At 59.0% G+C, this 20,254-nt stretch overlaps 6 protein-coding genes across 6 annotated transcripts; 4 read left to right on the forward strand and 2 right to left on the reverse strand.

Annotated features, from left to right (window-relative positions):
- Nucleotides 1-160: 160 nt before the first annotated feature.
- Nucleotides 161-2,278, forward strand: LY79DRAFT_576551 (helicase associated domain-containing protein; the record flags this gene model as incomplete). The annotated part of the gene is made up of 1 exon (XM_060559803.1): nucleotides 161-2,278. One exon carries the CDS (start codon nucleotides 161-163, stop codon nucleotides 2,276-2,278), a length of 2,118 nt encoding a protein of 705 aa, XP_060418523.1.
- A 4,935-nt stretch (nucleotides 2,279-7,213) lies between these two features.
- LY79DRAFT_587307 (uncharacterized protein) lies at nucleotides 7,214-9,642 on the forward strand (the record flags this gene model as incomplete). The annotated part of the gene is made up of 3 exons (XM_060560755.1): nucleotides 7,214-7,434; nucleotides 7,484-9,346; nucleotides 9,399-9,642. 3 exons carry the CDS (start codon nucleotides 7,214-7,216, stop codon nucleotides 9,640-9,642), a joined length of 2,328 nt encoding a protein of 775 aa, XP_060418524.1.
- Nucleotides 9,643-10,168: 526 nt separating this feature from the next.
- Nucleotides 10,169-11,185, forward strand: LY79DRAFT_355516 (uncharacterized protein). The gene is made up of 2 exons (XM_060552683.1): nucleotides 10,169-10,690; nucleotides 10,776-11,185. Exons 1-2 carry the CDS (start codon nucleotides 10,456-10,458, stop codon nucleotides 11,114-11,116), a joined length of 576 nt encoding a protein of 191 aa, XP_060418525.1. The 5' UTR covers nucleotides 10,169-10,455; the 3' UTR covers nucleotides 11,117-11,185.
- A 623-nt stretch (nucleotides 11,186-11,808) lies between these two features.
- On the reverse strand, nucleotides 11,809-12,676 carry LY79DRAFT_355498 (uncharacterized protein). The gene has a single exon (XM_060552682.1). It carries the CDS (start codon nucleotides 12,481-12,483, stop codon nucleotides 11,980-11,982), a length of 504 nt encoding a protein of 167 aa, XP_060418526.1. The 5' UTR covers nucleotides 12,484-12,676; the 3' UTR covers nucleotides 11,809-11,979.
- Nucleotides 12,677-15,888: 3,212 nt separating this feature from the next.
- Nucleotides 15,889-17,103, forward strand: LY79DRAFT_656482 (uncharacterized protein; the record flags this gene model as incomplete). The annotated part of the gene is made up of 1 exon (XM_060562691.1): nucleotides 15,889-17,103. One exon carries the CDS (start codon nucleotides 15,889-15,891, stop codon nucleotides 17,101-17,103), a length of 1,215 nt encoding a protein of 404 aa, XP_060418527.1.
- A 344-nt stretch (nucleotides 17,104-17,447) lies between these two features.
- Nucleotides 17,448-19,953, reverse strand: LY79DRAFT_355593 (carboxylesterase). Its single transcript, XM_060552685.1, has 3 exons — nucleotides 19,284-19,953; nucleotides 18,952-19,226; nucleotides 17,448-18,889 (listed from the first exon to the last, which is right to left on the reverse strand). Exons 1-3 carry the CDS (start codon nucleotides 19,636-19,638, stop codon nucleotides 17,792-17,794), a joined length of 1,728 nt encoding a protein of 575 aa, XP_060418528.1. The 5' UTR covers nucleotides 19,639-19,953; the 3' UTR covers nucleotides 17,448-17,791.
- Nucleotides 19,954-20,254: the final 301 nt, after the last annotated feature.

Consider the following 20,254-nt stretch of genomic DNA (forward strand, 5'->3'; position numbering starts at 1 on the left):
TAATGCATGAAATTCCTGGCTGAGGAGGTTCGAAAAGGTCCCACGTAGTCTTTAATCACAGCATCGGGCCCTGATTGTGAACCAAGGTAGATTCGCCGTTGAAACAGTTACATACATTTAACTGACACTCAACGCCCTCCAGCATCCAAAGACAGCAGCCATGGCCGACTTCGATCTTAATTCCGCTTTCATTCCGGCGCTGCACAAGCCCGCGGCTCTCCTCCCCATCGCAAAGCACCGTGAGGCACTGCTCTACCTCATCGAGACCAAGCAGGTCACCATTGTCGTGGGCCACACGGGCTCCGGCAAGACAACGCAGATCCCGCAGTTCCTCGAGGCGGCGGGGTGGTGCTCCGACGGCAAGATTATCGGCGTCACGCAGCCGCGCCGCGTGGCGGCCACGACCGTCGCCCTCCGCGTCGCCGAGGAGGTCGGTTGCGAGATCGGCAAGGAGGTCGGCTACGCCATCCGCTTCGAGGACCTCACTTCGGCCCAGACGCGCATCAAGTTCATGACCGACGGGCTGCTCATCAGAGAGGCCCTCGTCGACCCCCTACTGACACGCTACTCCGTCATCATGGTCGACGAGGCTCATGAGCGTTCCATCAGCACCGACATCCTCCTGGGCCTGCTCAAGAAGATCCAGAAGAAGCGACCCGACCTGCGCATCATCATCAGCAGCGCGACGCTGCAGGCCGAGGAGTTTTTGCGCTTCTTCACAACGAACCCCGGGGACGAGGAGAAAAAACCGGCGGCAGTGCCGGACGACGGGGACGGCAACAAGACCGGCACAGACAATGAAAAGGGCGCAATCATCAGCTTGGAAGGAAGGACGTTCCCCGTCGACACGCAGTACTTGAAGTCGCCCACAGAGGACTATGTCGAAAAAGCCATCTCGACCGTCTTCGACATCCACGCGCAGGAAGCAGAGGGCGACATCCTCGTCTTCCTCACCGGCCGCGAGGAGATCGACTACGCCATCCAGGCTGTCGCCGATCGCCTCCTGGACACCAAACAACCGCAGGGCCAGAACACACTACAGGCACTGCCCCTCTATGCGGGCCTGTCGACGGAGCAGCAGATGTACGTCTTCGACAAGCCCCCCGAGGGCACGAGGAAGGTCGTCTTCGCGACCAACATTGCCGAGGCCTCCATCACAATCGACGGCATCGTCTACGTCGTCGACTGCGGCTTCGCGAAGCTGCGGGCCTACAACCCGCGGACGGGCATTGAATCACTCACCTCGACCGCCATCTCCAAGGCGTCGGCGTCCCAGCGCGCTGGACGGGCGGGACGGACGCGGCCGGGCAAATGCTTCCGGCTCTACACCGAGGACGCGTACCTCGGATTGCCCGAGGTCAACGTGCCCGAGATCCAGCGCTCCAACCTGGCGCCCTTTATCCTGCAGCTCAAGGCGCTCGGCATCGACAATGTGCTGCGCTTCAACTTCCTCAGCCCTCCGCCGTCGGAGCTCATGGCCAAGGCCCTGGAGCTACTCTACTCGCTGGGTGCCCTCGACGAGTACGCGAAGCTGACGAGGCCGCTGGGCTACCGCATGGCGGAGCTGGCAGTCGAGCCGATGATGAGCAAGACGCTGCTGAGCGCGCCGTCGTTCGGGTGCCTGAGCGAGGTGCTCACCATCGCGGCCATGACGAGCGCCGGCGGAAACAACGTCTGGTTCCACCACGACGGCGAGCGGAAGCAGATGGAGACGTCGCGGCGCAAGTTCGCCGCCGAGGAGGGCGACCACCTGACGCTCCTCAACGTCTACCACGCCTTCGTCACCAAGGGCCGGAAGGAGTCCAAGTTTTGCCGGGAGCACAATCTCAACTTCAAGACCATGACACGCGCCGTCAGCATACGCGCGCAGCTGAAGAGGTACCTCGAACGGTTCGGCGTCGCCGTCGACGAGTCGCTCGGCCCGGGCCCGGGCCCGGGTCCGGTGGACCAGCGGCGGCAGGACAACGTGACAAAGGCGGAGCAGATCCGGAGGTGCCTCACGAGCGGCTACTTCGCCCACGCGGCCCAGATGCAGCCGGACGGCACGTTCCGCAACGTCTCGGGCGAGACGACGCTCCACGCGCACCCGAGCTCGCTCATGTTCAACCGCAAGGCCGACTGGGTCATCTTTCACGAGGTCATGGAGACGGGCACGAAAATCTTTATACGGGACATCACCAAAATTGACAAGAACTGGCTGGTCGAGTACGCCCCTGAGTTCTACCAGCTCGTAGACAGCTCGGCAAGAGCACGCGAGGTTGAAGTTGGAACGCTGTGAGAGTTCAACAATAGGAGAAATCGGAGAATGGGGCTGGCTATGCGGGGGGCCTTGTCCGGCATGCCATGAGATGAGACGAGATGAGGCGAGAGGAGATTAGCCTGCGTGTGTGTGGGGGAGGGATTCGATGAAGCTCGGCAGTATGGAGTATCGAAGAAGCGAGTGTTTCCCCGTGTTTTGGCAGCAAAGGTCGGGCCTTGGGGGCTGTGAGCCTCGCCTGGAGAGGCTGTGGCCGCCGCAGGGCACGGCCACGTCTCGCGGCAGATAGAGTGATTTTATGACAGGACACGGTCGAACCGCAGCTACGTTGTCTGCTTCAAGGAGGTAGACCGAGTGCAGCCGACGACCGTCGGATACTGTCTGGGGTTTCCTTCACGCCGCATGGTGACGTTGAAGGCCAAAGGGTCCGAAATGACCTGTCAGCGGCAGCTCTCCTCAGTGGGGGCAGGACATGTAAGGGGCGGTAGGCAGCACAAGTTTATGAAAAGTTTCGTTTTCACAAGACATAGTAGTACTCAAGATCTTGTGGGATTTTCAAGAGTCTACAGACAAGCTGATAGTGTCCCCCCTGTCAACCCGAGAGTACCGTGCACGATAACAGCAATAAACCTCATATCCTAAAGACTGCAGGTTCAAATCCAGTTTTCTTAGATTTTTTAGTTCTAAAACGGCTCCGCCGGGGAGGGTTAGAACCCACCCTGCTTCCTACGCTGCGCTCTGGGTTGGGATGGCCAAGACCATTCCTTTTGCCTCTAAGATAGTTCTGTTATCACCAAATCCACTGTCTGCTGAGGTTTATCACAGTTATTGTGCACGGTACTCTCGGGTGGACAGGGGGGGGGGACACTATCAGCTTGTCTGATCACTCGACTTTCAACACCTGATTGGTGACAATGTCAGCGGGCCGGGACTGGAACTGACCAAGGCGACTTGGCCAATGACAAGCTTTGGAGGCTGCATAGAAATTAGCTTAATTGTTCGAGGGAGTGATTGAGTTTTCAGCGTCTCACTGACGGCTGATCTGGCCCAACGTCGAGCTGTCTTTTGCTCCCTGGTATGAAGCAAGGGGCGACAGAGGATCGAGTAGCTTCTTTGTTCCTAGCTCTCGGCGAAGTAACGTTTCGCTGTCCCGTGGTCTATGAGACGAGACATGTATATGCTTGTTTCTCCAGGAATGAGCAGGTATTCGTACAGGCAGCAGGAATGCTTCTGTCTTTTCGAGCAGAAGAGGTGGCTACTTTGGGAACACGGATGGAACCAGGGATTGGCTTCCGTGACGACTCGCCCTCTCTCTTTGTGTCCCTTGCTTATCTTGACGCCATGGCTAGCGACGAGTCCGAATAGGACCTTTCCCGGGCGAAAAAACCGGATAGAAAAACCAAATGGCCAGTCGGCCATGGCAGAAACCTGGCCGATTGAACGCACAGCAATGCAGCGCAATGACATGCGACTCGGCCCCCCCGCTGTTATTCCCGGCGGGAAAGAATACCAGATTTCGGATGAGTGCCGCACCTGTATCTCTCGCTAACGGGCCCTTAACCCGGTTCTCCGTCATCATTGCATGGATACCCCATTAAAGGGGGTGACAGAGCACGATATGAAGCCAGGAGGCCCCAGGTAGAAGGCAGAAGCCTTTTGTCTCCCTGCTTCATACTCATTCGAACGGAACTGTATATCTTGTTTAGGTGAGCAATCCTCAGAGGGGGAGAGGAGCTGCTGGGCCTGCCCACCCCCACCCAGGGCCGAAATGACGGTTCGAGATGCCGTGGTGTTGGTATTGTTATTGTTATTGTTGTTGTTGTTGCTGTTGTTGTTGTTGTTGTTGTCCCTCACTCGCTGCGCTCGGTGCGCCTTGCTGCATGCTGAGTCGACTGCCACTGCATGCAGATGCCGCTCATGCAGAGGTGGGAGCTGTGCACACGGTTTGTGATCAAAGGGCCTCCGAAGCAGCATGCGCAAATTACTGATGAGGGGCGATGCACACACACAGTCTTCCATGGCTCCAAGTCTCGAGAGTAGTAAAGCCCGGGTGCCTCTCTCTGAGTTGACGCCTTGTCCAAGAAACCTGTTACCTGCAATAAACAAGCTGTGGTGGGTGGCTGACACGGTAAGGGAATCGAGGCATAAAATGTCGTGCATCGTGAATACGCCAGCGGGGAGCGTGGTGGGGACGGCAGCTCAGCCACTTCGACGAGGTTTATCAGGGAGGGGGACATCCGAGTTGTGAATCCGGGAGTGGCTGCTTGGGACAAGCTCGGTCCACGGCACAGAGATGTCGTCGACGGCACTCCCCCTCCGAGTGAATTCCAGGTTGCAGGTTCCAGAGAAAAGATGCCGACCCGGCTCCAGGGCCGACCTCAATCTCGGTAGGGACTCGGTTGGGTTTGGGCATGGTCTGCAGGCGAGAGGGCCCGGCCTCGACCGTCGGAGAAATGGCCCAAGGAGGCTCCTGGATAGATTAGCTTGTGCTCCGATGCTCAATGCACAATAACAAGCATGGTGGATTCATAGCGACCAACGAGAAGCTGCAATGAGCGGGTGTTTGCGCGTGTCTGAGATCAGCCCCCCTCGACCAGAAACAGCGGGCGAGGATCTAGAAACCACTCAAGGCACTAGTGTAGGTTGACGGGCAGATTAGCGCTGGGCGAGATGTGGTGCGGTGTGGTTGGATGCAGTTCGCGCGTGAGGGCCGGGGAGGGGGGAAGCGCTCGGCGTGTCTGCGCTTGTCTTGTACCTATCTCAACCCCTCCACCGAAGGCCAAAATAGGGATGCTCACAGTGTGAAATGACGAGTGGGGTAGGTTGTATGGCGTCAGTGCAAGACAAAAAATAGGAGTGAGTGTCGAGCGAGCAGGAGGAGCAATGGGCAGTGAGAGGTGATAAAGCCTTGCACGGTGTGGTTTGGCGCTGCTGACTGGCATCGTTGACCGTCGCGTTCGTCCAATGATGCAGTCCGATGAACCATCCCCACTCCCCCTTCAGTCAGGGAGGGGCGCGTTCCTGCAGTAAATCCTCGCGCTAGACGGGGAGGGCCCTTGTCTGACCATACGCTTGTATCGATTTTAGTGCAACGATCTTGGGGTGGCACAAGCGGCGTACGCCGGCCAGCGGGCGTGCGTTCCTGTCTGGCGGCCACGACGAAGGGAAAGACTGCACCCTATCTGTACATAGTAGAATGGATGAATAGGGAGCTAGTACAGAAGCCGCCGATGATGTCGGCGGTTGTACTCGTAGTTTAGATGAGGGCAGCACGTTGGTAGCCGGGACCGATGGGCGGTACTGGAAATAACGACGAGACTGAACAAGGTCGACGGAAGGCTTGTCATTTTTCTTCTTCTTTTTCCCCTCCCCTGGGATGACAGGCCAGGGGAAGAAGGGACAGCGAAATAAAGATGGGCCAAAGGAGGTCGAATCAGTCGTGCTGTGCGCAGTGAGTGAGTGCATGGACTAGGGGAAAAGGTCGCGCCTGCCCCCGGCTCATTTGAGGAAATTGCTTTTTATTCGCCCGTTCCCACAATAAAACGGTTCCTCTCCATCCCCGGTCCGCCCACGGTGCCATCCTAGACTTGACAGGCCCAGCTAGGGCCACCCACACCCCCTTTTCCTTCTCGTTCATCTGGCTCTCCCACACCCCCAACCTTCTGCTCTGCTATTGAACCCGCTCTGGCCCAATATTTGCAGCAGCTTTCGTGTCTGGCGGTAGGACGACCCGGTGGGGATGATGGCCCACGATGGGCATAGCTGGTGGCAGCCAGAGCCAGAGCGAGGACCAGAACCAGCATCACACCGTCTGGCAAAGCGGCAGGCCCAGGTCCAGGTCCAGGTCCAGGTCCAGGTCCAGGGCCAGGTCCAGGGCCCATGTCAAGGCCCTCCCTCTCTCTATCTACTCCGTATTCTTCTTCTCCTGTCTTCGGCACAGGGCGCGATGGAGCAAGGAGCCCAGCAGCAGCACAACGTTGCCAATATCGGCACCACATTTCGGTACCTTGCCTTGCACAACACCAACCTTACCTTACCTACTTAGGTAAACTACCTAGGTATGGATACCATGCCTACATACATACCTATATACATATACACATACACGTACATACATACATGGCTATATTACCTATGTAGGTAGTTTATGTGGTACGGGAGCAAGGTCAAGGCTGGGAGTCGCCCGCACCGTCCCATTGGCCCGATGTTGCTCAATCTCCTCCTCCCCCGTCCCCTCGTTGGCTCCTCTCGCTTCGCTTCGCTCTACCTTGCAGCCTGCAGCTGGCCGCGCTGGTCTTGTGCTCCGTCTCGTCTCTTCTCGCTCCCGCTCTTGCATCTCTACCTCTCGCCTCTCTTTTGCTTCCCGTCACCCCCAAAAGGGACCTACTCTCGTTCTTCTTTCCCTCCCGTCCCTCCTCCTACCCCATCGTCGGTCGTTACTCTGATCTTCCATCCGCCAGTGACATCCCCCGACTTTCCACAATCCAAACAACCATTCATTGCCTGCCAGCAGGCTCGTCGCTCCTTTCCTTTTTTAAAAACACCGCCTTGGATTGTGTGAATGGGATCCACGGAAGCTAATCCGGTGTCAAACTCCAAAGTCGTTCTTTACCAGCAACCCAATACCAACAAACCCCGCCGACTGAATATCCTCGGCGCTCCGGCATTCTTTTTTTTATATTGCCTCCCTCTCCAGCATACTGTTCATCCGTCCCGAACAAGTTTGCTTCTCGGCCGATTCGATTCACCAGTTTTCTCGCACGATACCGCCCTCTCGAAACCCGTCTTCGCCTTCAGAGACGAGCTCTCGCGTGGCTATGGTGATTTAGCGTAATATCAATTAGCGAAGGAAGGAGAAAAATCTCAAGTCCAACCGTCGTCTTTCCCCCTGAGAGAATACCGACTGTTGCACGAGAGCCTTGCCAAGACGTATCCCGCCGTTTAGAGGAATTCCCGATGGCCTCGACATCTTTTAGCGCCAATGGCTACGTGATGGGCTCCCGGATTCCTATCCGGGACGTCAACCCCATCAACATGACGCCCACACCAGCTTCGCCCATTCGAATCGCCTCTCGCATCATCCGCGTGAGAGATGAGCAGTGTACCGGCTCGGCCACCCTATGCGAGAAGCCGGTCGACCCTTCCAGTCTGACCCTGCCCATCACCCTCGGAGTCACGTAGGTCTAAGGAACGATGCTGGACGCGACTATGGGCTGACGGTTATAGGATCCCCATTGTGGGCGCGCTTTTTCTCCTATACTACTTCCACCGCAGGAACATGAGGAGACAGGCACAGGAGGATGCCGTTGACCCCAACCGGGGACTGGACTTCGGACTGGGCGACGCCACCGTCGACAAGGGCGGCAAGAAGCGTAAGAGCATCATGTTTCGCGAGAAGGGTATGGGCATCGAGACCAACAAGCAGCGCCAGCTGTCCATGGACATGAACCTGTCCAGCCCCTACCTCCTCCCGCCCGGTCTTCAGAGCTCACGCGAGTCTCTGAACTCGCTCGCGAGAACCCTACACAACGAGGCGGACCCCTACCGCCCTGTGTATGCTAGCAGCGATGCCGGCTCCATCTACACCAAGACGACCAGCCGGCGGGGCTCCAGCATGACCGGCCGCACCACCATGACGCAGAACACCCTGCCCCCGAGACAGAACTCGCTCCCAAGGCCGCCGCCTCCTACCGCTCCCGATCCTTTCGCCGCGTCCCAGTCCCGGTCGGGATCGCCCAGCCAGCCCCCCGCCTCCCCGGTCATCACGTCCCCCACCTCCCCGGTCATCCGGAGCCCGCTCGCCGCCGAGCCCGTCATTCCCCAGATCGAGACCGTGCCGTCCCCCGGTGATGGGATGAGAAGCTCGCTTCCCCAAATTCCCGACGTCCCAGAACCCGAACCAGTCGCTCAGAGGGGCCTTCCCGGCAACTCCCGTCCATCTCCCGGTCACCCGACAATTCCAGAAGCTCGGGAGCCTGAAAATACCCCTGCCGACCAGACTAACGCCCCCGTCGGCCTTGGCTTGGATGACCTGAGCTTCCCTGCTACCTCACACCGCCTCTCACCCCCTGCCGGCGGAGCTTTACCCTCAAGTCCCCGGCCACAAAAGGAGGCCGTCCCTTCCACCCTCCCAGCCATTGTTCCAGAGGAAACGAACGCTCATGACCGTCACGATCAGGACCAGGACTACCAGGACTACCACGACTTTGACTTTGAAGACAGAGGCCGGTCTCACAGGCGCTCGGTGGACGACGACAACCGCCAGTCCCGCGTGCTCGGCGTCCCTGCCCAAGACGGCAAGAGACTCTCCGTCGGCTTCCGTCCTCTGCCCCCTGATGACGTGATGGAGTCGGAAGATCCCGAAGAGCGTGCCAACAGGATCAGATCCTTCTACAAGGAGTACTTCGATCCTGACAACCCCCATGCCGCCCAGGAACCCCCGCCTCCCATGCCTCGTGGCCCTCACCGAGGACCTCAGGGTGGCCCGCAGTACTACGAAGACTACGACCCGGGCTACTCCGGTGGTCCCCCCGGTGGCGACGCCTACTTTGACCCCGAGACCAACTCGTTCGTCATGCCCTACGCGCAGCCCGTCACCCGTCGTGCGATGACACCGCCGCCCAACGGCTCCCGCTTCCGCGGCCCTCCCCCTCCCCGGGGCATGCACGGATCCATGGGTGGTGGCGGCGGCCGCATGGCCAGCCCCGGCCCCGGCGGAAGGCGACCTCCCCCTCGTGCCGGCTCGGCCATCTCCAGCGGGCTCGGTCCTTCTCGCCGGGGCTCTGATATGTCCAGCCAGTACACCCCGCGCCCTGGCTCATCCGTGTCCAATATGACGAACGGCGGCCGGCCCAAGCCCAAGGGACCCCCCCCTGCCGATCTCACCACGCTGCCCAACCCGTCGAAGCTCAAGGACGACTCCTTTTCCATCCTGAACCCTCTCGACTTCGCGCCTCCCGAGAGCTTTGCCGACCGCGCACGCGGTCGCTCCCAGAGCCCGTCTGGAGAGAGACGACCGTACGCCCCCAAGGTTCCGGTCCACTCCCCGTTGGTGAGCAGCTTCGAAGAGATGCCTGCCATGCCCAGCCCGTGAGTTTCACCACGGCCCTCTTGCCTTGGAAGACACGCTAACGATGCACAGACACTTGTTGCGCAAGTCTGGAACCTTCACCGGCCTTGACTTTGCGCCTCCTCGCAAGTTTAAGGACGCTGACACGATGAGCGACGCCGGCAGTATCCGCAGCAACCGCAGCGGCATCTCGGCCGTCCAGCAAGCCGCCATCCGCAGCGGTGCCGGCCGCATCAGCCGCCTGCCGGGCGACACCGTCTTTACGACGACCGCCCTCCAGGACCAGCTGAAGCCGCAGTGGGGCATGCGTCCGTAGATGAGACCGCCGGCAGATTTTTCTAGTTGTTGATATCATTACTTTGATTCCCGCGCACTGATACGGCAGCGCCGAATCTACGGTTCACGACTTTTTGGCATCTTCGCACGTATAGGTATCTTTTCCATGTACATGAATTTGCACGGACAAGCACACACAAAAGAGGGACCAGCCCGCCAGCCAGTCTATGGAGGTCTCTTTTCCGGAATTTGCATAACGGTGTTATTTCTTCTCGCATTTAGTAGCGATGTACTGCTAATGTCTTTTATTTTTTTTTATTCCGTCGAAACCTCCCTGTTCAGAGTTTCGCTGCGTGGAGTATCCGGGTCACGACTCATCCGTCTATTTTTTATTGACTTGAACCTCATCCGTGCGGCCTTGCCCCCCGCCTAGCTTCGTTCGGGACCTTTTGCATATAGAAGAGAAAAAGGAGGGACTGGGAACTCTTGTACCATTCGCCGGCCAACAACAGTTAGATGATGAATATAACAGAAGTTTATTGAGCTGCGGGTTGACATGGTGACCATTAATTGGTGCTAACAACACCGAGGGGGACAGATGGCAAGTATCGCCGGTCATATAGGACCCTGGTGCCGTCGGACGAATCTCACCAGCAGAGTCTACAGGTGGCTATCTAGGTATGATTGTCAGCCCAGGCTCGACGGTTCCCACGATACCCCCTGTCTCTCATCACGCGGCTGCAGCAAACTCTAACGGACCCGCATTCACCTCGCTCGTTCCGTCGGGTAAACAATTTTTTCCACCCCACTACAACTCGTTTCGTACTCAACAGCAACGCCCAGAGCGGTCGAGATGCACCAGAGGGGGGGGGGGGGGGGGCGGACAGTCCGATGCTCAATATATAGCTCACAGGTGTCGATGACGGCCGTGCGCGGATTGGCACCCTTCCTCCTCTCCCTCGGGGCGTTGGACGGAATTTGGAGCAACCAATTCGAACGAAGCCGCCCCAATCGGACTAGGCGGGCACGGTATCACGGAAGGCCGGAAAAGTGTACTCAGTTGTCCGGCCCTACGGCGGCCAACGTTGGTGCGGCACGTACCCGTCGTGTGGCGATCGTCCCGACCAGCTGGTCGCGGAGTGGGTGTCTGCTTGGTGCTAAAACTTTGACCAGTCTCCTGCTTACGAGAACTTGCCCATGGCGAGTCAGGTTCGGCATGGTACGCTGCAGTATGGTTTCGTGTCCGAGAAACAAATCTACGTTTGCATCAGGGATCACCATGGGGGGACGCGAGGGAGAGGGGCGAACGGCTGCAGACGTCGACAAAGACCCGGTTCGACAAAATGACAACCGCCCAAAAGACCTTTAACAACAGAGTTGTTTTTAAATCGGACCTTTTGTTGACTGGCTTGTATACGACGGAGCGGGAGTGGTCGCGCTTGGCTTGGCTGGTAGTCAGCGGCGTTGGCTTGGATTCACGAGCCAATTATGATGGATGGAGGGCGGCTGGGTGATGGCTTTGGCGATCTGGGAGGGCACAGCCACGTGTGTGGCGTTTCTAGCAAACGGGCGGTCGGGCAGACGAGCGGCGTTGAGCTCGTTGAGCTAGCCAAGTGCTATCTCAGAGCCGGTCGGAAACGGGCTGGGAAGGATCAAAGACCGACCCGGCAAAGGCGCAAGTCATGTCCGGGAAGCACACGGTGGCGGGATCGTACAACCGCTTGCAGGGGCATTGGCGTCTGTCTGTCTGTACTGTATCTATCTGTCCGCAACTCCATACTGACCTGACCTGGGCCAACGTTGAGTTTGGGTAGTCTTTCAAGTGCAAGTGCCAGTGCCTGCGCTACCTCGCCACACAGCTGCTGCGTGCTGACTGCGTGCTGACTGCGCGCTGGCTCGAAGAGTCGGACGAGACGGTGTAGACGGGCCACCGGGTTCCGAGCTTCAACGGATGCAAGTACTGCAGCTCGGGCTGGGGTGACACGACGTCGAGCCGACTGCCTGGACACGACCCCAAGTGCTGGCGCTGCAGTCATCTGCTGCAATGCGAACACAGGTCACACGAGGAACGATTGGGGTTTGATGCGGACAGAGGCTTGAGTTTGCGGGGTTCTGGGCAAGGTTGAGATGATGGGATGGATCAAGGGCAAGAGATATTGCCGCCATATTTCCAAGGACAGAGGGGGGGGGGCTTCGAAGTTTCGCCAATGCTCCAAGGATGTGGAGAGGACGTGAGGGGAACATGACGTTTTGCCAGCCGGGTTGGTCGGTGCTGATCTTTGGCTCTGAGGCGAGGTACCAGACTGAAGGTATTAGTGAGTGATGCCGCCATTATTTGGCCAGTCCTTTCGTCATATCGGGAGCACCCTTGGCGATATTACCCTGTTGCTGTTTCCGGATGCCCAGCTAGGATTGGATAGTTGGAGAGGATAAACGTCATGTGGGGGTATATGTGCCAACGGAGTGAGTGATAATACACGCCGTGGCGAGCGGCACGGAGGCGCAATCCTACGAAGCAGGTTGTCTCTGTAATGGCACATACGTAGCGGTCGAATGAGATAGGGCAATACGTAACAACAGAGCGCCGGGTTGCAAGTCGGAGGTGGGCGGTGGCGTGGCGTGTTTGGCGCTGGATACGGGTTCTGCAGCTCGGGGGTCTATACCGCTGCCTCCCGGTGACAGAAGGTTTAGCAGCCAGACAGAGTCTGATCTTGCCTGCCGAGCAGTATGGGGATGGGCGGACAAAGGCATAAATTGGATTGAAGCAAATAAGCTCGCGCCAATTGCACGGGCGGAGGAAAGAGCGGCTGCTGGCCAGGCCGAGCAACCCTCGACGACGGGCAGGCCGTCGAGGCATCCATGTGCAACAAACACACACCATTGCGAAGCCAGGAACCCAAGGAAGTCTACGGAGTACGTAGAACAAAAATGGCTGTACAATCAACCCTCATTTGATTGGCCTAGGCCCAGCTTCCATCCGACGAGGGCTGCCGGGATCCCTCGCCTGTTGGTCTTCGAAGACCCTACGACGGCCTTCGCTGGAGTTTCTGATGCCCATCAGTCGAGGCCAGGCAGGACGCGCCTTCTTGTGCCTGGTCGAGCGAGTCCAACGTTGCGTCGATCTGACCGACGGAAGCGCGCATCTGACGCCATGCCGCCGCCGTCTTTGTAGCAGATTGATAGGAATCGCTCAAGAGATTGGATGCGGTCCACGCCGAAAGGGACATTCGTACAGGCCGTGGATCAGCAGCCCTGGATTCTTTTTTTTTATTTAAAAAAATTGTTTTGGGATACGAACCGCTCCACAAGCGCCTCGGGCGAACCCACTGCACCAGGCGGATTGCCAAGCCGAGAAGCTCGTTCGGTCACGGACGAGAAGACGAGAGGGATGGTCGAAACAAAACACACGCATGAGGGATTGTTTGTGTAGTAGTTGATGTTATTGTTGTTGTTGATTGCTGGCGTGTACAACAAGACCCAAACGGCGTCGAAGGAAGCACGCGTGGAGATTGAGCGTCGCGAGCCAGGAGGACCTCGACGAAACGTTGGTGGCATGCTTAGTGAGGCGTTAGGCTGCGGTGGGCATCTCGATGCAGTTGACGGACGGGTGGTTCGACAATTTGTGGACATTTCTCGACCTCGAGTCTCGGCATTGCGTAGAGTGGTCGCGGGCGCTGGCAGTCTTCCTTTTGGTTTCTTCCTTTTTAATTCTTCCTCTTCCCCCCCCCCCCCCCCCCCCCCACCCTAGACCCTGGGAAACGAGTGATGGGGTCTAGGCATGGCGCCTGCTACAAGGGCAGGGAAGTGAGCTGGTCTGGAGCCGTCGACCGTCACTCGGGATACGAAGGCGGCGGACAGACCCGTCGATGCCCCCAGCGCAGCGAGCGTATATTCTACTGATGAGGCAGATGCCGACCAGGGCACAAGGGTAGCCGAGCCGTGATGCCGGCCGTCAGAAGAATCGTGAGAGGGGACGAAACGTGAGTGGCATGGTCTGCTTTGAGCTGCTGCTTGCACGTCTGCCCTGCGAGTCGCGTTTGAGGTGTACGAATACGTCCAGGTCTGGCCGACAAAGGTGGACAATGTGGACGGACTGGCGTCCGGAACGCACAGCGAATGTAAGATTGTCAGGGGAAAGACTCGACATGCAGCGCCCGGGCCTGTGGCTTTGCGCCCTCTGGCCCGTTTGAGCCGGAGACAAGAAGCAGCAGCAGGCATTCAATGCCAATGAAATGGGAGGAGCCCAGCATTCCCGAGTCCAACGACGCGACTTTGGCCTGTTTATGTCTAGTGTAGGTAGTCGGGGGGTCCAGGCTTAGTGACATTGCTCTGACCAGCCCTGGGCCTTTTCCCCCCGGCTTTTGCTCCTGGCCAGGGCTCCTCGGGAACTTTACTTGTGCTGGCGAGCCAGAAGAGGCAGTGGTACAGCCATTCGCAATTTCAACGGGCATGTGCCGCAACAACTGCAAGATGACTGAGACACTGGATATGACAGCTCTTTCGCCTCGGGCCCTGCTCCAAGAGCTTCAAAGGGCTACCGGCGGGCTCGAGCATCATCTAGTCATGGCATCGAGGTAGTAGCCAGCCGGGGCCTTTGGAGATGGTGAGCTGTCAATTCTTTGCAGCGTGCGATGGACGACTTACACTAGACGTAATAGTAAGTACCTGGGTAGGTACCTATGTAGAGGTACATGGTCGGACGTGCAGGTCGGCTACAGGACGCCAGTACCGACGCCAAAGGGGTCACTGCAGCTCAGCTCAACTTAACTCGGCTCAGCGCAGCGTGCCCTGCCACTGGAGCCATGACCTACCTGCTGTCTCCTGCTACCACCACCCGGGCGGCATGTCAAGAAAAAGGGTTTGGACGTTCTTCTCTCAGCCAATCTACTGCACGTTTGGCTTTGCGCCTGCATCTGGCTTGCAACGAAAGAGAGAGAGAGAAGTATATATGCATGTGTGTGTGTGTGTGTGGGTGAGAGATAGAAAGAGAGAGGGGATGAAAATAAGAAAGGCATTTCTCGGGGCCAACTGGACACGAGACGAGACAGACACAGCGCATGAAGACGCGCCGGCCGTCCATTGAAGGCGTAAAAGGTAAAAGGTGTACAATATCCGTACCGTAGTGGCTTTAGGTACCCCCATTGGGAACTTTGGGGACGGGCGGACGACTGGGCAGCTCCACCTTCGATCTCACTTGCTCAAAACATACATATTCCCGCCTTCCTCTGCCGCTCCTTCGGAGCCTCCCTCCCCATCCTTCGCCCTCCCTTTCGCTGCCTTTCGTCAATATCCATCCTCCTTCCCAGCCCCGGTTCCCCGTCCTTCATCCCTCCTCCCACCCCGGTCCTTCCTTCCTTTTTCAATTGCTAGCAGCATCATCGTCACTCGGCACCCTTCCAAGAATCGCGATTACATCCTTCCATCCTTCTTCTCCTCTTTTCCCCTCTTCCCGCTTCTGCCTTCTTTCTCTCCTGCTCTCTCCCCTCTCCCTCTTACAACATACTCTAATCCTTTCTCTTTGTCTGTGTTCCTCCCGCCATCGCGAATCGAGTCCACTTCACTGCGGATCGACACACCTCGTGCGGCACCACCACCACCACCACCGCCGCAAACTAGGCCTTTCCAGTCGCCGACCCTAACGCCGACCCGCGACATAGTCAGGAGAACGACGGTTTCTGACTCAGCCACTAGGGCCAATTAATTACCTATCGACCCGTTCGTCCAGTCTAAGCGCCCACGCAACGCACCACCCCCAACGCGACAAGCTGCTCTCACTTTTTCACCCCAAAAAAAACACAATCCTCAACGACCCGTAGCGCCTACGCAACCGCGTCTCCAGGCCTCTTTCTCGAGGCCCCTCCGACTTGTACCGCCGTGTGTTGTTTCTCTGTTCGACCGAGCCTCTTGAACCGACAAATCGCTGCTTGCAGGCCCGTGCGGATCTGCGAGTTGCGTGAGCGAATCGCTCGTATTCAAGGTACGTTGTTCGATGCTGTGCTTCCAGAGTCTTGCCCAGTGTACACCCTACGGCACCTGTGCCGATCACAGCTTTACCTCCCAAGAAAACCGGCTGCGTCCTGCTGTGCTCATCGCACACAAAACCACTGCCGTCACCTGCGTCGGCTCGTGCATGTTCAATTCGTCGTCCCATCTCCCGCCTCGTCGACCTTCCACCATCTTCTCTCACACAAGCTCGGCGATGCAACCATTGGTACTCCTTCCAGTCGCTAACACGGCTCCCCCCTCCAGGCAGCATCTGCAACTCTCGCTGAGACAGGAAGACGCCATGTCCACCAACGTCACGTCTCCGGAAACCGAAACGAAGACGGGCCCTGCCACGACTCCTGGTACAACCGTTTCTGTTGAGAGCAGCGCTCCCCCTGCCACGAGTGATCACCCGGCCCAAACTACCCCCCCAGCTCCCACGACTGCACCCGCCCCTACGACCCAAGCGCCGGCTCCGACCACCTCCCAGGCTCCGGCTCCGCCAACCTCACAAGCACCTGCGCCGACGACCTCGCAACCACCAAGTCCATCTCAGACCACTGAGGCTCCGGCCTCGCAGCCGCCTCGGACCACTCTTATCGTGTCGACCATCGTCATTACGCCGACGGAGGCTGGCGGCAAGACAAGCACCGTCTATACCGTCATCACCCAGACCCAGGGCGTAACGCAAAACCCCACCACCGCCAGCTCGTCTGCATCTGCCACATCTTCCGGCGGCGCCATCAACTCGGGCGGAAGCTCCAAGAGCGGTCTTGGCAACGGCGGCACCATTGCCGTCGCCGTCGTCGTGCCCATCGCCGCCGTCGCCCTGCTCATCCTGGCTGGTCTCTACTTTTGGAGGAAGAGGAAGCAACGCAAGGATGCTGAGGAGGAGCGTCGCAAGGAGGTCGAGGACTACGCCTACAACCCCAACGCTGACCCTACCATCCCGCCCCTCGGCGATGGCGGCTCGTATGAGATGAAGGAGGACGCTGCCTCGTCCGGATACCGTGGCTGGGGCTCTACAACTCTTGCCGGATCCACCGGGCGCAAGGCGTCCACGACCATGTCCGGGGGCAACACAGGTGCGGCTTACTCGGACACCACCCCGCCGACTCGTGGAACTGACACCTATTCAGGGGAGCCCTTGATCAACGAAGGCTCGCACTCGCCCGATGGCGAGATCCTCGGCGCCATGGGCCCTTCGGCGGCCCTGAACCGCGGGGCCGGCGTCCAGCGCGGACCCTCCAACGCCTCGTCGTCGTACAGTGCCGGCAATCACTCGGACACCTCTGACGGCATCGGTATGGCGTACAGCGGTGGAACCAGCAACGGTAACGGGTACTACGACCAGTACGCCAACAACCCGTACTCCGAAGGCCCCTACGACCAGCGGGCCACCGAACTCCCCGGCCAGCCGGTCATCCGCGATAACCCAGCCCGGCGCAACACTCGGATTGAGAACCCCTCCCACTACCCCCAACAGCAAAACGCCGGCATCTCGCAGAACTTTTAGGAGAACCTGGAACTGCATCGCAAATGTTTTGTTATCATTCGGCCTGCTGGGGCTCTGTTCCAAAGATACCCCACCATCTCCACCAGGCCAACGGTCTCGAAGCCGAGACCTGAACGCGGCGTTTACGGCCTCACGGGTTCATGTCATATGGTGGCGCTTTTGCTACCTCGAGAACCACACTCTTTATTAATATCGTCCACTATGCTGGCTCATTCGCAGTGCTCTGAAACGACGCACCGACAGCGTGGGGATCACAATCCGGTTCACGCACATGATTCGTTCACCGTATACATACTACCAATTTCAGGGACTCATTATCTGCGGAAGCCGCCAAGGAGCATGCCGCTTCAATCTAATAGGGTGTATATAAAGATAATGAAGGCGCACGGGTAATGTAATCTGATGCGGCCTGGGGATAAGCAGTCATTCCTGCCTCGACGGCAGGGGGAGCTGCTGCATGAGAAAAGTTTGAGGATTTAGCATATCAGTTAGGTGGTAAGGAAAGCAGGGACTTAGCCGGGTCGATTCGACCTAGGAGCAAAGCTGTTCTAGACATGTTCGAATGAATATTCCTTTGTCAACCATGCCGATGCTAGCGTAGACTACGCTGCCGTTTCGTTCCTCTTGTGCAGAACATTTCACTATGTGCAGGACAACAAGCATAGGCTAGCAGCAATGGCCAGGCGTCTCAGCAACCCCCCATACCCTCGCTCAGCGCGACCCTATCCCACCAGAACCGGAACTGCTGGATCTCGAGCCCCGTCAGCGTCCGCACCCGCGCCACGGCGCCCCTCTGCCGCTCGCCTTTCCTCCCCATGAGCTCGTCGTTGCCCTCGCCGAACACGAGGATCCTGCCGCGCGTCTCGCCCGGGTCCTCCGGGTCCGGGACCGAGTCGCCCGCGGCGTCGCCGCCAAAGGGGCTGACGAAGCGCGGCCAGGCGACACCGCTGGCGTTGGGGAGGGCGTTGGGCCCCTCGGCAGTGGCCACGAAGGACGACCAGTACCCGTGCATCGCGTCCGAGACGGCGAGCAGGCCGGGCGTCCTGTGCTCCGAGAGGACGTCGGTGTCGTGAGTCGCGGCGGGAACGTGGTCGCCGTGGTTCGCGGCGGCGAGGTCCGCGTGCGCGGCGTACTCATACACCCACACAGGAGCGCCCTTGGCGGAGGCCAAGTGCGCCGAGTGGAGGAGCGGCGCGATGTAGCCGTAATGCCCGTAGGCCTGCGCTAGACGCCGGAACTGGACGCCGTGGGCCGGGGTCGGCGGGGGAGGGTAGGTCGACGCGGGCGGGTAGAGGGACTCAAGGAGCCCGAGGTCCTGCGGGGTGAGGGCGGGGATGAGGCCGGAGAAGAAGTCGGCCAGGGCCGTAGGCGAGGACGCGGCGGCGGGCACGAACATTGTCCCCTCGGAGGCATTGAAGCCTGTGACCAGGGGCGGCGGTTGAGGGAGCGAGGGGGATGCCCAGGCCTGGATGGGCGGTTGAGGGATGATGCTGTCCTCCTCGCCGTCAACGGAGGGCTGGAACGGCCACTGGACGGAGGCCGCGCCCTCGGCCCAGGTCGCCAGCGAGGCGTCCAGAAGGGTCCGGAGGGGCAGAGCGCGCAGGGCGGGAAGGACCTGGTCGGGCGCATCACCGGACACGCCGGCGTGGGTGAGGAACCGGGCGAACTGCGCTTCATGGCGGGGGTGCGTCGACAAAAGGACGGAGCGGGCCGTGGGCGCCCCCGACTCGAGAATCGCGCGATGGAAGAGGGCGCGGGAAGGTGGCGAGAGGACGTGGTGGCCGAGCTGGCTGGTGTCAGTGTGCCCTCCACGCACGCATGCACGGAGACGGGGGCAAGGGGACGGACCGAGTGCGCGCCTGCGCTGAAGCCCATGACCGTGACGTCCTGCTCGTCACCGCCGAACGCGGCGATGTTCCGCTGGACCCACTGCAGCAAGGTCCTCTGGTCTAGCAGCCCGTTGTTCGCGATGCCCTCGCGCGCGGCGACGCCGCAGGGGAGGAAGCCCAGCGGTCCGAGCCGGTAGTTGAAGCTCACGGCGACGAGGTCGCGCTTTGCAAACGCAACAAAGGCCGCCAGATTCCTGTCCCCGCCACGCCCAAAGTTGAAGGCGCCCCCGTGGACTGGGCGCACTCGTCAACGCGTGGCCGGACTGCGGCGAAAGGGGGCAGGGGACTCACTGTAAACTAGCACGGGCACCTTCTTCCCCTGTTCCATGACGCCCTGGACACGCTTGCTCTCGCCTGCCTCTGTCGGGCGAAAGACGTTGGCATTAAGACACTGCTCGTCAGACGGAAGCGAGGGGTCAGCCGTCGGACACACCGGGCCGTAGTCCGAGGCGTCAAAGGTGTCCGCCGAGGCCTTGGGAGGTACCGCACGCCGAAGACGTTCGCATCTTGCGTACGGAACGCCGAGAAAGGCCTCCACGACGCGCGGGAACTCGGGTTCCGCGAGGGTTGTGCCGATGTACGTCCCCTGGTCCAGTCGCACCGTGGGCCGCTGGTCCAGGGTCGGGCTTAAGACGGGGGGACTCATTCTCTTAAGAAGCGCTGGAGGAGTGACCGAGGGGGGGGGGGGGTTACAGGGTGCCAAGTCGTCTTAATTGAGCGACTGAGTGATGTCTTGAGCACTTTTGTAATTTCCACCTGTTCGAAATGCGGCTGTCACAGTGGATGCGAAGTGGATGTTAAAAATGAACGGCCCATTCAAACGGGTGTCGTTGATATGCTCCGCTAGTGGCCGAATACCCACCAGCCGTGCGGCCCCGCGCTTTCTCCGCGGCAAGGGCCGGAGCGCTCGGTATAGAACAAGGCAGATTCAACAGTCGCCTGGGCATCTGGTTTCTGCTGAAGGTTTCACCCGCAAGATATTTCATGCGCATCATGTTAATAGACAGATTCCTTATTGGGTCTAGAAGCCTAAAACAACATCAAACAGCGGACACCCCAGCTGGATGCATGGTGAGCCGAACAGCCCCAATAAAAGCATTACAGACCAAATCCTGCGCATAGGGCGCACCTGTTCGCCGCCGTTTCCGCCAAATAATAAATGCCCTCGCCCCTAAACTCCACGCAATCTCGATACAGGTGCTAGCTCTACGCGTTAGTCGAATAATTTACAAGGAAGACTGGCATATGCCCATAAACAACAG

The sequence above is a fragment of the Colletotrichum navitas genome (genome assembly GCF_030913465.1).
Source record: "Colletotrichum navitas strain CBS 125086 chromosome Unknown LY79scaffold_7, whole genome shotgun sequence".
NCBI lineage: Eukaryota > Fungi > Ascomycota > Sordariomycetes > Glomerellales > Glomerellaceae > Colletotrichum > Colletotrichum navitas.

Bases quoted from the DNA above. Each gene is read 5' to 3' on its own strand.
- LY79DRAFT_355498 (XM_060552682.1), bottom strand. From the start codon at position 12,483: ATGGTGTGTGTTTGTTGCACATGGATGCCTCGACGGCCTGCCCGTCGT.
- LY79DRAFT_355516 (XM_060552683.1), top strand. From the start codon at position 10,456: ATGCACCAGAGGGGGGGGGGGGGGGGGCGGACAGTCCGATGCTCAATA. The intron at 10,691-10,775 runs GTGCGGCACGTA...AACTTTGACCAG, and splicing joins CCCTACGGCGGCCAACGTTG to TCTCCTGCTTACGAGAACTT.
- LY79DRAFT_355593 (XM_060552685.1), bottom strand. From the start codon at position 19,638: ATGAGTCCCCCCGTCTTAAGCCCGACCCTGGACCAGCGGCCCACGGTG. The intron at 19,227-19,283 runs GTGAGTCCCCTG...GAGTGCGCCCAG, and splicing joins GGTGCCCGTGCTAGTTTACA to TCCACGGGGGCGCCTTCAAC. The intron at 18,890-18,951 runs GTCCGTCCCCTT...GACACCAGCCAG, and splicing joins TCAGCGCAGGCGCGCACTCG to CTCGGCCACCACGTCCTCTC.